The sequence below is a fragment of the Poeciliopsis prolifica genome, unplaced genomic scaffold (genome assembly GCF_027474105.1).
Source record: "Poeciliopsis prolifica strain line A6 unplaced genomic scaffold, Auburn_PproV2 SCAFFOLD092, whole genome shotgun sequence".
Taxonomy (NCBI): Eukaryota; Metazoa; Chordata; class Actinopteri; order Cyprinodontiformes; family Poeciliidae; genus Poeciliopsis; species Poeciliopsis prolifica.
Genome location: NW_026562467.1, coordinates 514923 through 530760, shown reverse-complemented (window position 1 = coordinate 530760; position 15838 = coordinate 514923). Strand labels below are relative to the sequence as shown.

At 43.5% G+C, this 15838-nt stretch overlaps 1 protein-coding gene across 1 annotated transcript in view; it reads left to right on the top strand.

Moving 5' to 3' along the window:
- LOC129353523 (gamma-aminobutyric acid type B receptor subunit 1-like) overlaps positions 1-15015 on the top strand; it is a 100587-nt gene extending 85572 nt beyond the window's left edge. Inside the window, 7 exon segments of the mRNA XM_055022876.1 lie at positions 1915-2031; positions 4225-4335; positions 5682-5775; positions 7537-7664; positions 9028-9156; positions 9899-10042; positions 11666-15015. Of these exon segments, the coding sequence (XP_054878851.1) occupies positions 1915-2031; positions 4225-4335; positions 5682-5775; positions 7537-7664; positions 9028-9156; positions 9899-10042; positions 11666-11950 (1008 nt within the window). The 3' untranslated portion in view covers positions 11951-15015.
- The last annotated feature ends 823 nt before the right edge of the window (positions 15016-15838 follow it).

The following is a 15838-nucleotide window of genomic DNA, read 5'->3' as shown; positions in this document are numbered from 1 at the left end:
TCAGAAACAACTGTTAGTTTTCATTAAAACTGCAGCCGACCGTGAGGATCTTTCTTTGCGATTCTGAGCATGTAGACATGAAACGTAGCAAAAGTTTAGAGTTTGTTTCCTTTTTGAAAGTATTTTGGTTCTGGGTGCAGAAGCCGTGACTTCCTGTCTGCCAGAAAAGCTCGGCGCTGGGAACCCGGCTCTAATGAGGAGTGGGAGTGTGTCTGTGTCACCCATGTTGAGCCTTTGTGTTGCGGAGGCGAGACGGGAGATTTCCATGTCTGTGGTTTCTCGGCTCTTTGTCCCTGTCCAGTTATTCTCTCCTGATTTGTTCTCTCACCTTCGGCCCTGGATCTCCTCCTCCTCTCATCTCCTCAAACATCGCCTCCTGCTGCTGCCACTCAGCTCCTCTGTCTGCCTATTTCAGGCTCAATAACCTGGACTATTTTTTAAATGGTCATGTAAACAGGTGCATACAAAATCCCTGATTAATGTAAGCAGGCAACTAAGACTCAACAGTCTCTTCCTTCGTTAAACCTGAAACAGACATTGCAACACAAAGGTTTCCATGTTTCCTCTGCATGGACCACATTCTCTGCACCAGGTGAAAAACATGGCGGACGAGCAGAATCTCTCTCGATGGAGTTTTTCTTCATAATTCAGACCATAACTACCACACAGACGTTGTTACAACTGCACTTTCACTTCGAACTTTGTTACAACCTGAAGTCTCGCAGAAGATTCGCAAAACAGACTATAAATGCTGTTAAAAGTGTTTTGAGCAGATAACAAATGTCTGTTTTCCAAGACGAATATAAATATTTAAACCAAACTCAAAGGATTTAGAGAAAAAACTTTAAATTGCAGCTCTGAGAGCCGGAGACGTCTGACCTGCAGAGGTCGGCGCTTCTGTCTGTGAATAGATTTGACATGCAAAACATTCAACTGCAAAACGAACATATTACCACCTTGTTTCCAGTCAAAGACAAACTATCACTCAATCAATCAAATTTGATTTTGTGTAGCACATTTCAGCAGCAAGGCTTTTCAAGAGCTTTACATCATAACAAACACAAAAACACAAAGTTATGCAACGTCGAATCAACAATCAAAACATGACATGAAGTCAGGATCCATCATTAAATGAATTGATTGTGTTTGTAATAAAACAGGAGGTTTTAGTCCAGATTTTAAAGGCACTCTGTGTTTCAGCTGCTTTACAGTTTTCTGGAAGTTTGTTCCAAATTTCTGGTGCATAGAAGCTGGTTTCTGCTTCTCCTTGTTTGGTTCTGGTTCTGGGGATGCAGAACCAGAACCTTCAGGTTCTGGAAGCTTGATACAACAGCAGCAGATCTTCCATGCGATGCTGAGCCGTTCAGTGATTTTCAATCTATTCTCTGATTGATCCAGAGCAGGTTGCACCAGAGACCAGACAGAAATATTTAGTGAGATTTTGTGTTTTTCAGTGCATCAGCTGCTCAGATCTTGATTTTGTTTCTGAATATTTGGCTGGTCAGTTTTCAGATTAACAGTAATGTTTGACTAGTTACAGAGGTAACTAGGGGTTAGCCAGAGGATTCTCAGCCTTTGGTGTGAGGCAGTCAGAGTGAGGTAAAATGAGCCAAGAAAAGCTCAGCATATGTTAGAACTCCTTCCAACACGCTGGAAGAGGTCCAGACGCCACCCGCAGGAAATGGAGAACGAAGAGCTGCTTTCAAAGCACAAAGAAACATCCAGGAAATCCTGATTTTCAGCTTAACTTTGGTTTTCTTCACATCTTCCTGACGCTGGACAGTACTTTCCTGCAATTAAAATTAATAAATTATTCAGTGTTTTCTTCCACTATATTCCTATTTCCAAATCTCAGCTGCATCTTTAAATGGGAAATATTTGAAATAAAACAAGGTTTTTATGTTTCTCCTGCAGTTCCGCCTGTGGCTGCTCGGCCTCGGCTTCAGCCTCGCTTATGGCAGCATGTTCACCAAGATCTGGTGGGTCCACACCCTGTTCACCAAGAAGGACGAGAAGAAGGAGAAGAAGAAGGTATGGATGAGCCGAGCCGCCTGCTGCCCTGCCCTGATGCCAGGAATCCACTGCAGATAGTCGTCAGCAACAAGTTGCTCATCTTCAGCAACAAGTTGCTCATCTTCAGCAACAAGTTGCTCATCTACAGCAACAAGTTGCTCATCGTCAGCAACAAGTTGCTCATCTACAGCAACAAGTTGCTCATCTACAGCAACAAGTTGCTCATCTACAGCAACAAGTTGCTCATACTACAGCAACAAGTTGCTCATCTACAGCAACAAGTTGCTCATCTTCAGCAACAAGTTGCTCATCGTCAGCAACAAGTTGCTCATCGTCAGCAACAAGTTGCTCATCGTCAGCAACAAGTTGCTGACCAGATTGTAAATTTAGCATCTTGTTAGAAAACGATTTAACTCTAAAGTTTAAATTTTCAGTGAAATGTTGGAGTTGAAACACTAAAAAAGTGAAATTCCAGTTTGGAAAACCTGAAGGATTCAGGATCCATCACCTCCACACACCTGTGCTGAAGCGCTAATAGGGGAGCTAACTCTTTGTTGAGCACTTTTGCTAACTTTAAAAACGTTTAGGCCACTTCAACACAGTTTTCTGATATATCTAAATTTACTTGGCTGTTTTGTAAACTTTCAGTTGGATAAAGTCCTACATCCTTTTTAAGTTTTATTTATCGATTGTTAAAAATCTTTAGGCTTTTATATTTATGCTTTTATTTAGAAATTTTTGTCTTGTTTGCTCTTGTTTTTTTTAATAATGTCATTTTAAAAACAAACTGGAATAACTGGTTTTCTGTAACTCTTCCTCACCTGTTTGCCAAGTAGACAGTGATGGATGATGATGATGATGATGATGATGATGATGATGATGATGATGATGATGATGATGATGATGATGATGATGAACCGCTGTCACCTGGAACTGAACGACATGATTTGACTGAACTCAAATGAGCCGTCGCGGCGGCGGCTCTGGTCGCCTCCAGCCGCTCAGTCATGGTGTCTGGCTTTGGCTGGGCGATAGCCTCAAGCTACATGTAAATAGCTTCTGCCAGCTGAGCAGCAGTTTAATTGTGCTGCTCTGCTGGAAGCATGGATGGATTATCCTGCCTGCAGGCGGCAGAGGCAGCGGAGGAGAGCTTGTCCGAGCTGCAGAGCTTGTGTCGCCATAACTAAGCTTTTGGGAGGCGTCTTTATGCAACAGCGCGACTTAAAAACTACAAACATGCAGCTTCAGATGCTGTTCATGCATTAAACTACAAACATGCAGCTTCAGATGCTGTTCATGCATTAAACTACAAACATGCAGCTTCAGATGCTGTTCATGCATTAAACTACAAACATGCAGCTTCAGATCCTGTTCATGCATTAAACTACAAACATGCAGCTCCACAGTACAAAGCGGATGTTGAAGTGTGTCTCCTGGAGAAACCGAGGGACTCTGCAGTGTGTTGTGGAGATTTCTAGGACCCAAGCAGAAGAATAAGAGATTAAGCCATTTATGGAGTATTTATGAATATGGATGGTATTAAAGTCCCATGCAGAAATCCAACCTTCAGGGGTTTATTATTGGAGCTAAAGCGCATCGAATCAGTTTGACTTTCAGCTCCCTTCATGTCTGCAGAAGGGCAATTTGCCTGAGAGCTCAGCGCTTATTTAAAGAAAGTTTCGCACACCGAGAGCAGAATGGCTGCTTTCCTCCTGCTGCTCAGGAGAAGTGCTGTAAACGAGTCTCCTCCTTTATTTTATCGCTGCGTTTTAGTCATGGCATGCTTGAGCGGCCGCTGCTGTGTCGGAGGAGCTGTGAGTCAGCTGTTGAATTAAAAGAAGGACGCTTGTTTCCAGTCCTGCTTGTTCTGCTTCATCACGGCTCGGCTGCAGATCCACAGCAGAGTCGACTCTGTGTGTTTAGACGATGATTTCAGGTGGCAGCACAAATATAGCCACTGCAGCGCAGTGTGTGTCGCCTGCAGAGACACTCGGACGCTCGCTGCTCCCTTGAATCCTGTCGGACGCTCACGTCCGCCTGGCTAAGACACACATCCAGAGAGACAATTTGTTCCCAGTCATCCAGAAATCACAAGGACGCCTGTCGTGTTGTTTGTCCGGGTGGTTTGTCTTTGTTTGCCGGGCGGCTCGTGATGCCCTTGGATAGTGATGACTTTGTGTTTGTGCATGTCTTTGGCTCCCACTCACACAGCAACCCTTGGAGCCGTGGAAACTCTACGCAACAGTTGGAGTGCTGCTGGCCATCGACTTCCTGTCGCTCATGATCTGGCAGATTGTGGATCCTCTGCACATCACGGTCGAGGTAGAGTACGAGAGACGGATGAGATCACGGTTTGAGACGCTGAGGCGTGACTGACGGGGCGGCGCGTTTCATTTCCACAGTCACAGCCTCCAAACAAGAAACTCGATCAATGCAGGTTGTTAAACCGAAGCCATTTAACAAACTCATTTGGATTAATGTGTTTGTCAGTTTGATAAATCAAACCAGGAAAAACAGTTTGAATCAGAAAGTGAACATGAAAGCCTCAAAGTCCTGCAATGGAAATAGAAAAAAATGTTAATGTCAAAAATGCCTAAGATTTGCAGTAAAACGAACAAAAGCAAAAATAATCAAAAATTCCCCCAAATTCTAATCTGGTCAAAATATTCTAATAATTTGTTAAATTATAAGATCATTTTTAAAATAGTTTTTCTCACTATTTCTGCAGTGGATCATTTATCTGTGGTTATTTCAGATTAAAAGTTGTTTGATTAAAAGCTACATATGTCATATTTGAAAACTTTTTGTGTTCAGGCTTTCTGTCAGATTTACTTTTGGACTTTGACTAGGCCTCAATGTGTTTTTGCAGCAGAGTGACTCGTCTGTCCTGCAGCACAGAATTTTTTGGTTAATTTGGGAAAAACCAACAAAAAGATAAAAAGTGGAGCGGTTAGCAGCACTGCTGCCTGAAGCAAGAAGGTCCTGGGTTTGAGTCCTGTGCATGCTCCACCTTAAGACATTTTCTCCAGAAGTGGAATAATCTGCCAGGACTTTTGATCAATATTTAGGAATTATTGATTTATCTGTGCAAGTTAGTTTTAAGTTTTTGACCTATTATGATGTTTTGGTGTTTTTTAGTGTGATTTTAGAAAATATTAGTTTAGATGTATATAATATATATTTCTTTGTATAAATTAGTTTCATTTTACATGGTGTGTGACACTGAGTGATTTTCAGGGCAGTGAAAATAAATCTACTCTAAGCTTTACGCCAGTCAGATGCTACAGGAAGTTATAATCTCATATTTCCTGTATTGGATGTCTGGTATCGTCTGTGTGAGCCGTGGGAGGAACTTTGGACCGACAGGATCGACCCTGCAGCTCTCAGCTTCATGCTTACGTTGCTTCTTCCTGCTGCTGCCTCATCGTTTCTGATTATCTCTGTTTTCCTCTCTTCTCCTCTCTCCTCCCTCCTCCCTCCTCCCTCCTCCCTCCTCTCTCCTCCCTCCTCTCTCCTCCCTCCTCTCTCCTCCTCCCTCTCTCCTCCTCTCTCCTCCTCCCTCCTCCCTCCTCCCTCCTCCTTTCTCCTCCCTCCTCTCTCCTCCCTCCTCTCTCCTCCCTCCTCTCTCCTCCCTCCTCTCTCCTCCTCCCTGTCCGTCATTTGAGCAGAAGTTCACCAGAGAGGCGCCTAAAGAAGACCTGGACGTCCTGATCCAGCCTCTGCTGGAGCACTGCAGCTCTGAGAAGATGAACACGTGGCTCGGTATCTGTCCTCTCCTCTCCCCCGTTTCTCTCAGCTCACCCCGCGTATCTTTGTCACACACACACACACACACACACACACACACACACACACACGCGCGCGCACACACACACACTTCACGACCTTTCACTGCAAATTAAACGGGTCTCTCATCACACAGTTAGGTTTGATTCCAGCTTTCATTCTGGGTTTTCACCCTCGTTTCTTCTCCATCTCTGTCTCTGTTGCATTTCTTGGCGGCTCTTATGAAAGAGAAATAGTTCTGAAATTCAAACAATGTGGGTCACAAACTGGGCCAATGCCCCATCGCCCCCCCTCAGAAGGAGAAGATGTCATTTCAGGCTGTATCAGGAAACGGCGGGCAGTTGGAGGAGTATTGATCTTAAACGCTTCGCTGTTTCTTTCCCATCTTTATTATTTCCGCCTCTGGCCACATTTCCTCTGACTTTCCTAAAACAGATTTAATGGTGCTGCTTTATTATGTCCTGTAAAAGAAGCCATGATTGGTGAATTAATTGGAGAAATTGTCTCCAGGTTGAAATTTGCAGAAGCTTCTAAACTGAAAAACAAAACATGAACTGCAAAAATCCTGCTTAAGTTATTCTAGTCATTTTATTTGTAAATAAATGTTAATTTATGCTAAAGTAAGGAAATGAGTTTGTTGTGTTTCCTTGATGCCAGCTGTTCAACTGAGCGTCTTTATTTCTCAGCTTTTCTCAGACTTGCTGAGGAAATGAGATCCGTTCCTCTTGGTTATTATAAAACTTTACTAAATTACTGGGAATCAGATAAAAACATGTCTGATTATCACAACACTAATGAATTGGAGGTGCAAGTTTTCAAGTTTTCCCTTTTAAGACTTTTAATTTTCTTCAAAGGTTTTTATTCTCAGGGTTTGTTTGCAGCATTAGCATGTACCATCAGCTGCTGCTGTTTGTCTAAATACTGCTGATTAACAATAAATCCATCAATGTATGCAAAAATATAGGAATGATGTTTTTTACACAAAATCAGTTCAATCCAGTCATACTGAGACATTCTAACATAAACTTTCCAGTTTGATCCGTTATAAAACATTACTGCTTATTAATTTGCCACTTATTAATTAAAGAGAAGTGAAGATGCAACAATCTGCAGATTGTCACCGATTTTAAAACACGATCAATATAACTATTGGAACATTACAAATGTATCATGTACATAAAAGTTATAACTGATGCAAAAATAAAATATGAGATGACGTGTTTTTATTACATAACTGTCTTGTTTTGCATTTTGAATATCCATTAAATACAGTAGCTTTAAATTTATTTCTTTGTCTTGTAAAAATAACTAATTAAAACTATATTTTGTGTAGCATGTTGCTATGCTAGCATAAATACAGAATTTGCACTTAAAATCAATTGAAGTTGTGTAAAGAAAGTAAAATAAAAATATTTTAAAAGTTTTATAAATGAAATAACTTTCTTCTGTTTTAATGAGTTTATTTTAAATAAAATCATCTTTTCAAATGTAACAAAGCCATTTTGAAACCAACTGGACTAAATCTGTGGATTTTCCCTCAGACAGTCATTCTGATAGACTTAGTGACATATTTTAGTCTGATAATATTTTATTAATTCAAACATTTAAATGTATTCATGCGGTTAAATTCACTGCATTAATGTGGAACAAACTGATCTGTTTAAAATGACGTTTACTGTAGAAAGTAACTCTTTTATTGACTTTGTGTTTTGCTAACCGTTCTTCATCTCCTGTTAGGTGTGGTTTATGGCTACAAGGGTCTGCTGCTGCTCCTGGGTATTTTTCTGGCTTATGAGACGAAGTCTGTCTCCACGGAGAAGATCAATGACCATCGAGCCGTGGGGATGGCCATCTACAACGTAGCCGTGAGTCCAGACAGAAACTGCTGCGCTGCTGCTGCAGTCTGCTTGCTGCAGTCTGCTTGCTGTCTGCTTGCTGCAGTCTGCAGCAACAATAAAGCAGCAACAAGAAGCCAGTTTAATTGCTTCACAGCTCAAAGAGGTCATAGTTTATCTGTCAGTGGGTTCATTATCGTTCTGCAGTCTGTTCTCATTTAACTTGACCTCTAGCAAAGACTTCAACAGCACAACATCAGAGGGGAGAGTTGGCTAAAGGTAGCTTGAACTTTCCTGGTTGTTGCTGCACAAACATGTTGAAGCTCCTGATTGGAGCCAAGCAGGAAGTTGGAACAGATTTCAGCAGCTTGTTGTGAAGTTTTCCTTCACAGATTCCTGATAAACTATCACTTTGTGCTGCAGCGGCACGGCTATCTCTGAAGTCATTTGTTAGCAAAATCAATAAAATCCAACTTCTATTGTGCTGCGGTTTGTTACTGCTCATGCACACAGTGCAGCACTTTGGCTTTATTCCTCCGCATACATAATAAGCAGAATGTGCACAGCGGGACGCGGCTGGAAGCGTCGCGCCTTCATAGATCCGCTCCGGCCTTTCGCAGGAAAATGCAGCAATTTGGCTTCTGAAGGAGAGCGTTGATGCGGCTTGCTGTCTGCCGCAAACATCTTTCAGGGGCGGCTGATACCAAGTGAATCACCTTAAATGGAGGCACCTAGGATGCACTTTCAGCTGAAATAGATGCTATTATGTTCTCCATAGCCACTTTAGAGAAACACTCGCTGCCATTTCCTGACACGGTTGACATGGAGCGACTTTGGAATGGATGTAAAATGTCTGAAAACAATAAGTGGTTTCTGTCACTTCTAACTCCAGAGGGTTCAGAGCCACTTTCACACCACTTTGCTGTGTGTTACTCACGTGTTTTTCTTCTTCTGGACTGAATAATGAATTAAAGAAGGTCTTTAATGAGCGCCTGCATCGGCCTAAGCTGTGCTGATTTGTTGATAAAAAAATACATTTATGTTTAATTCAAATCATTTATAAGGACAATAAAAACAGCCTGTGTGCTCGTTTCATCACTCGGCCCCATAACGAGAGACAAGTTAGACGTGTGTTTGGTGTTATGATGCACACATTTCAGTTTTATGAAGATGTCAATAGTTAATGGGGTCTACAGGGAGCGTCCTCCTCTCCGCTCAGCCGTAGCTGCCGGCTCTGATGAGACGACAGCGCCGGCCGCCGCCGCCTCGGTCATGACTTTTTAATGCTGTTTTCACTCGGGATTCCTCTCCGGAATGATAAACAGATGCCTAATGCTTTTATTGATGTGGTTCTGTCCTTCGTTTCTAACCGGCGCTGCGTCTCCGGCTGCAGGTGCTCTGCCTGATCACGGCGCCGGTGACGATGATCCTGTCTTCGCAGCAAGACGCCTCCTTCGCCTTCGCCTCGCTCGCCATCGTCTTCTCTGCTTACATCACTCTGGTGGTGCTCTTCGTCCCGAAGGTGAATGACAGCCTGATAGCAGGAGGCAAACCGACAGTCACTCACAGTAGAGTAAAAGTGAAGGTCAGACCTGTCAGAACAAAGTTCAGACTGAGCGTATGAAAATTCAGATTTCAGGATTTTGAGTGAAGTGCATCCTTCTCTTCATGTCTTCCTGTTTGTTAGAAACGATATTAAAACGTCAAGGTGAAGAGGGAAATTGTTTTGTGCCTAAAAAATAAAACTTTAAAGATGGTATGACAAATAGAAGTAGAAGACTTTCTGCAACAGAAGCAAATCAAACTGAAATTTATAGTGTTGGGAAACCAGGAAAACAACAACTGCTGCAGATATTTAGAAAGGAATATTTAAATCTGATGGATCATCAGCAGATCCATCATCATAGAGTAAATAAACATTTCTGTGCAAAGCATTATTCAGCTAAGAGTAAAAAAGTTTAATTTAGTTTATTTACCGTTTACACATCACTTCATTACATCAGTAAAACCATTTATAAATAAAACTAAACATATCATTTGTTCTTCATTTATTGAAGTTACACTGAATATTCAGAAATGTTACTCCAGTCAGAGTAATGGAACTTTATAATAAAGTTACTCAAGTAAATACTTCAAAAAGTATTTTTTCCTAAATGTTATTCATGCAAATGTAACTGAGTAAATGTAACTAGTTACCTCCCAGGTGTGTCCATCATTAATTGTTTCTGTGGTTCTGGTCTTCTGCTCCGTCCTCGGCGGTCCAGATGCGGCGCCTCATCACCCGCGGCGAGTGGCAGTCAGAGCAGCAGGACACGCTGAAGACCGGATCGTCCACCAACAACAACGACGAGGAGAAGTCCAGGCAGCTGGAGCGGGAGAACCGGGAGCTGCAGAAGATCATCCAGGAGGTGAAGGAGCGTCACCGGGTTCTGACCAGAACCTGACCAGAACCAGACCAGAACCAGACCAGAACCTGACCAGAACCAGACCAGAACCTGACCAGAACCTGACCAGAACCAGACCAGAACCCGACCAGAACCAGACCAGAACCCGACCAGAACCTGACCAGAACCAGACCAGAACCTGACCAGAACCTGACCAGAACCAGACCAGAACCAGACCAGAACCAGACCAGAACTAGACCAGAACCAGACCAGAACCTGACCAGAACCAGACCAGAACCTGACCAGAACCAGACCAGAACCAGACCAGAACCAGACCAGAACTCGACCAGAACCAGACCAGAACCGACCAGAACCAGACCAGAACCAGACCAGAACCAGACCAGAACTAGACCAGAACCAGACCAGAACCAGACCAGAACCAGACCAGAACCTGACCAGAACCAGACCAGAACCAGACCAGAACCAGACCAGAACCGACCAGAACCTGACCAGAACCGACCAGAACCAGACCAGAACTCGACCAGAACCTGACCAGAACCAGACCAGAACCAGACCAGAACCAGACCAGAACCTGACCAGAACCAGACCAGAACCAGACCAGAACCCACTGGTGCTGATTGGCTGTCCTTCCAAAGAGCAGAAATAAGCTAACCTGTCATGTTAGCCTTTGTGCTAAGAGACGACATGATCAATCTGATCATTGATCAATCTGAGCTCTGAACATTCAGCTGCTTTTTATGGGTTCGGTTATGATAAGCTGGGGAGACTTGGTGGGTTTTTGGTTTTATTTTGTTTTCATGGGTGATGGGAACATTTCTTTTGTGTTTTTATATTTTTAATTAATGCATATTAAAGTTTATTTCATGTTGGCAACAAAATACAAAACGCAGCAAATTTATCATCACTGTAGGAGCTATTTCTCCATTATTTTTTTAGTTAAAGTTTAGAATGTAGATTATTCAGTTTATTTGTTTTTCTATGATTTATAATTAGAATGTTTATTTTGTTTTCTAAATAAAATAAACACTTAATTAGTTAATTGATTTCAGTTTGGGAAGTGGGTGTGTTTCGCAGTATAAATATGTTGTTTAGACGAGTCTTTAGTCACGTGGTGGTCACATGGTTTCTACCTGTCTGTCTGTCAGTGAGTCAGTTCTTTATTATTGAGAATAAGTGCAGGAGTTAGGGCAGGGTTTGTCTGTAACTTGGTTTTAGATCAAAACTGAATAAAGAAAACAAAGAGCTGGACTGTTTGACCTTTTGTTTGGACTGCGTAAACCAGAACCCACGATCCACTGACTGTTTGAGTTCATTTCATTTTCCTTTCATCACTTTTGAGATTTGATTTTTTTTTTCTCTCTCTTCGATTTTGGAATTAAGTTTTAGGGACAAATAGTCAATACAATCACTTTTATTTTTGTACAAATGTTTTCACATAAAATCCCAGTTGAACATAAATTCTGGTTTCGGGAGAAATTTGCCCTCTCTGGTTGTTTTGTTGCTGTTTAACAAGGAAGTTTCTGTGACATTACATTAATGCTTTGTGACTCTGACAGAATAAGAACGAGCAGAGGAAGTTCTCTGCAGTCGCTCCAAGGCTAAACTTTGTTATCATCGGTTTTCCAGAAAGAAGAGAGGGTGTCCGCGCTTCGCAACCAGCTGGCCGAGCGTCAGGCAATACGCAACCGCCGCCAACCCACCTCAGGCCAGAATCAGAACCACAACGCCCCGCTGCCCGCGTCCCAGACCGATCCCAAGTCGCTGCTTCCCCCTCCAGGATACCCCAACCCCACCGTGGACAACCACTCCCTGCCGCCGTCCTTCTCCAACTCGTCCAGCCTCTACCCGGCCGACAGCAAGATGAGCCGCAACCACTGTCACAACAGCCAGATCCCGCTGCTCTACAAGTAGGCGGGGAGGGAGGGGAGACTGGGGAGACTGGGGGGATCAGGGGAGACTGGGAGGATCAGGGGAGACTGGGAGGATCAGGGGAGACTGGGAGGATCAGGGGGATCAGGGGGATCGGGGCTGGAGGGGTGGGTGGACACACGAAACACAAGCAGGACACGACTGCTGGGCAGGAGCCCACAGGTCAACACCCGTCCTCACCGTTCTGCATCCAAACCCAGAAACAAAGCACACATGGCGGCCGCAACAACGCCTCTGACCTCCAGAGGGCAGAGGTCGTCTGGACGTTCAGAGGTCGTCTGGACGTTCAGAGGTCGTCTGGACGTTCAGAGGTCGTCTGTGACCTTCAAAGGTCGTCTGGACGTTCAGAGGTCGTCTGTGACCTTCAAAGGTCGTCTGGACGTTCAGAGGTCGTCTGGACGTTCAGAGGTCGTCTGGACGTTCAGAGGTCGTCTGTGACCTTCAAAGGTCGTCTGGACGTTCAGAGGTCGTCTGTGACCTTCAAAGGTCGTCTGTGACCTTCAGAGGTCGTTTGGACGGTCACACGCTCCGTGGAGACGGGGATGTTCTTGGAAAAACGTGCGTGTTTGTGTTTTTTCTGCGATTTCGTCTGTCTGGTGGGGTTTGTTCCTCATGCAGTTGGTGGTTTTTATCGTTCTGTAAAATTTGATCCGTTTCGTCATGGAGGTGTCGTCTGACTCTTTGTTCACTTTTCAGGAGAAAACTGAAAGTTACTGACTGATAAAAGCAATGTACAGATTTTATTCAACGTTCCCGGGAACGCTGGGTTTATCCAAAAGTTGTCATGTGATTTATTTAATAGCCATAGCCTAAAGGTCAGGGGTCAGCATGTGTGGATGTCTGTTGTCAGGCTGCATTTCAATGTAAACCTTGATGATAAACGGAGAGCAGAAGAAACCAGCTGGGATATTTCTGAAGCTTCTTAGTTTTTCATGTTTATTTCTTTGGGATTTTTGATTTCTTTTAATCTGAGATTAAAAACACACACAGGCTCTTGATTGGTCCAGTTTCTGACCGGTTCTGGTGTTTTAAAACTGGACAAATGAGAAACGTCCTGCTTCATTAAAGCCTCATGAGGGATGTGCAGCAGATAGGATCCAACAGAGACATCCTGCTCATCCTGTGTCTCTGACGTCCAACAGAAACCTCATTCCCCTGTCAGTCAGGACAGCTGCTGACCTTCCCAGTAAGGTCATCCTGAAATCGGACGATAAATGTGCAAACCACAAAAAACCCGTCTGAGGTTCTGCTCAGCCAATCAGAGAAAACATTTGGGCCAATCGGAGGGTCTTGATGGACACATCCTACCGACTGTCAAGCACGGTGGGGAGGAATGATGCTCTGGGTACCAAACACAAAGGTTTCTTTGTTCTGATGCTAAAACCAGAGGAACTGAAACAGAACATTGTTACTTTTTCAACAAAGCTTCAGCTCTTGCATTTTCTGGGGAAACTAACCTCAAATCAACTTTTATTTTTTTTCCCTCAACTGGTCCTGAAAGTTTTTTATATTTGGGTGTCTAAATTTTTTTGATTTGCCAAGAGTAAGAAATGAATTCAGTTCTGATGACCTTTTTATGTCAAAAGGTCCTGAACCCTGAATAAATAATTGCATGTAAAGCCGTGTGGCTGATAGAAGCTCTGACCCACTAATGAGCCGTGATGCATTATGTTGCTGCATTAGGCTAACAACTCCTGCAGGGTCCCTGAACGCATCATTCCTGAACGCGTCGTTCCTGAACGCATTGTCCCTGAACGCATCGTTCCTGAATGCATCATTCCTGAACGCGTCGTTCCTGAACGCATCGTTCCTGAACGCATCGTCCCTGAACGCATCGTTCCTGAAACGCTTCCACCTTTTGATGCAGCTGAAGTTAGTCATGTATCTGAATGTCTGACCTCAGTAAACATCCCCAGGAATTAACTTCACTGGTTCACACAACCTTCAATATATTGAAAACTTAATCTGACCTTTGACCCCAGTCTTGTCTTAGATTGGTTATTCTGGGCTGAGTCAACACTTCAGCTGCAGAAAAACGTTCAGGGAATTTTTCTGGAGTCAGATTAACGTTTGACTGCAGTTGATCTTGATGTCAGAAAGCAGCTAAACGTCTCACACCCCTGAACAGTTTCACATTTTAGCTTCTTCATGTTTTACTGGGACTTTATGAAAACAAAGTAGTCCAAATTTTCAAGGAAGATTTTATGTTTTTCTCATTGACTTAGATCTGAAAAGTGTGGCATGCCAGTGTAAAGAGCACCAGTGAGTGCAGGTGAAGCTCAGGTTTTTCCTGTTTTAGCTCCATCTGTCCTCACAGCATGATGCTGCCACCACCATGCCAACCACAGGCGACATGAGGAATGCTAGTTTTTCCCACACATGAAGCGTAAAATGTTGACAAAAGGAGTTTCTTCTTTGTTCTGCTTTCCTTACCTGGCAAATAATGGTTGACATGGCAACTTCTCCCAGTGCTGCACTACTTTCTGCTGGCCATGAAATCCTGAAACGCCGCCTGAGGTCTGTGGGAACATAATGTGACAGTCAGGAGGTGTGAGAACTTTTTGCAGACCTTTGTGAATAAACGCATGATTTCTGTTGCACTTCATCTCTGTAAGCTTTTTCTCATTTTTATGATGTTTAAAACCCAGAAATAATTTCATTTTTTTCCCCTTTTTGTCATTGAACGTTTGTTAAAGATGAAGGAAGAAAATCTGTTGTATTCTGAAGGAAACGACCAATAAGCTCCATCTGCAGGTACAACAAGTTTATCAGACATTCTGCAGCTGCTGGCCGTGAATCTGCACTTTAGCACAAACGATGACGGATGTTCAGCTGTAAAGTTTTAGCTCAGTGGGTCGGATTGTGTAACATATGAATGCAGCAAAACTACAAGAAATGTTCTATTATCCTGCACATATATGCTAATAAACATGGATTAGGGAATATTTGTACACACTATATCTAAAGATCTTAAATGTTAATATATTTCAGAGTATGTGTATGCTAATATGTGGTTAATATGAATAAATCGTTTTTTCACTTGAGAAGCCGTCTCCTGTGGCTCCACTAGGGGTCACCAGATGTCTGTTTCTGACCTCCTGAGACCTTTGCAGTTTTCATTTGAGGTCGATGGTGTTTGTGTGGAGACATTTTTCTGGATGACCTGTGGGAGTGGAAACAAAGGGAAGAGCTCATTAAGCAGAAAGTTGGGACGATGGGCGCAAACGCAGACAAATCGCTGCCACAGTTTGTGTTCAAGTGTGTTTTTAGATGATGATGGTGTGATGCAAACCAGCTGTGGTGTAGTCCCATGATCCCACAACACACACACACACACACACACACACACACACACACACACACACACACACACACACACACACACACACACACACACACACACACACACAGAGAGAGAGAGAAAACGGCTTCCCGTGTCGTTTCAGTTTCCAGCAGACTGAAGGCAGAGTGTGTGGTAACGGTGGCTGAGGAGGGGAGGAAGGTTGCAGGGTGTGTGACTGTGTGTGTGTGTGTGGGCTGTGAGGGGGCGTCACCGGGGAAAACCCGGTCTGGGCTGAGACTTCTGCGGGCCTCAGTCAGTGGGTCACTGAAAACGAGCAGGAAATTCCCCTCGGCTGCTGTGAGCTAACAAAGGAAGTATCTGCTGGCTGGAGGAATTTCAAACAACTTTTGCCAACTCTGTGTGTGAGAGTGTGTGTGTGTGTGTGTGTGTGTGTGTGTGTGTGTGTGTGTGTGTGTGTGTGTGTGTGTGTGTGTGTGTGTGTGTGTGTGTGTGTGTGTGTGTGTGTGTGTGTGTGTGTGTGTGTGTGCACAAACCGGAACTTCCAGTGCGGCTTCAAGTCTCAGAAA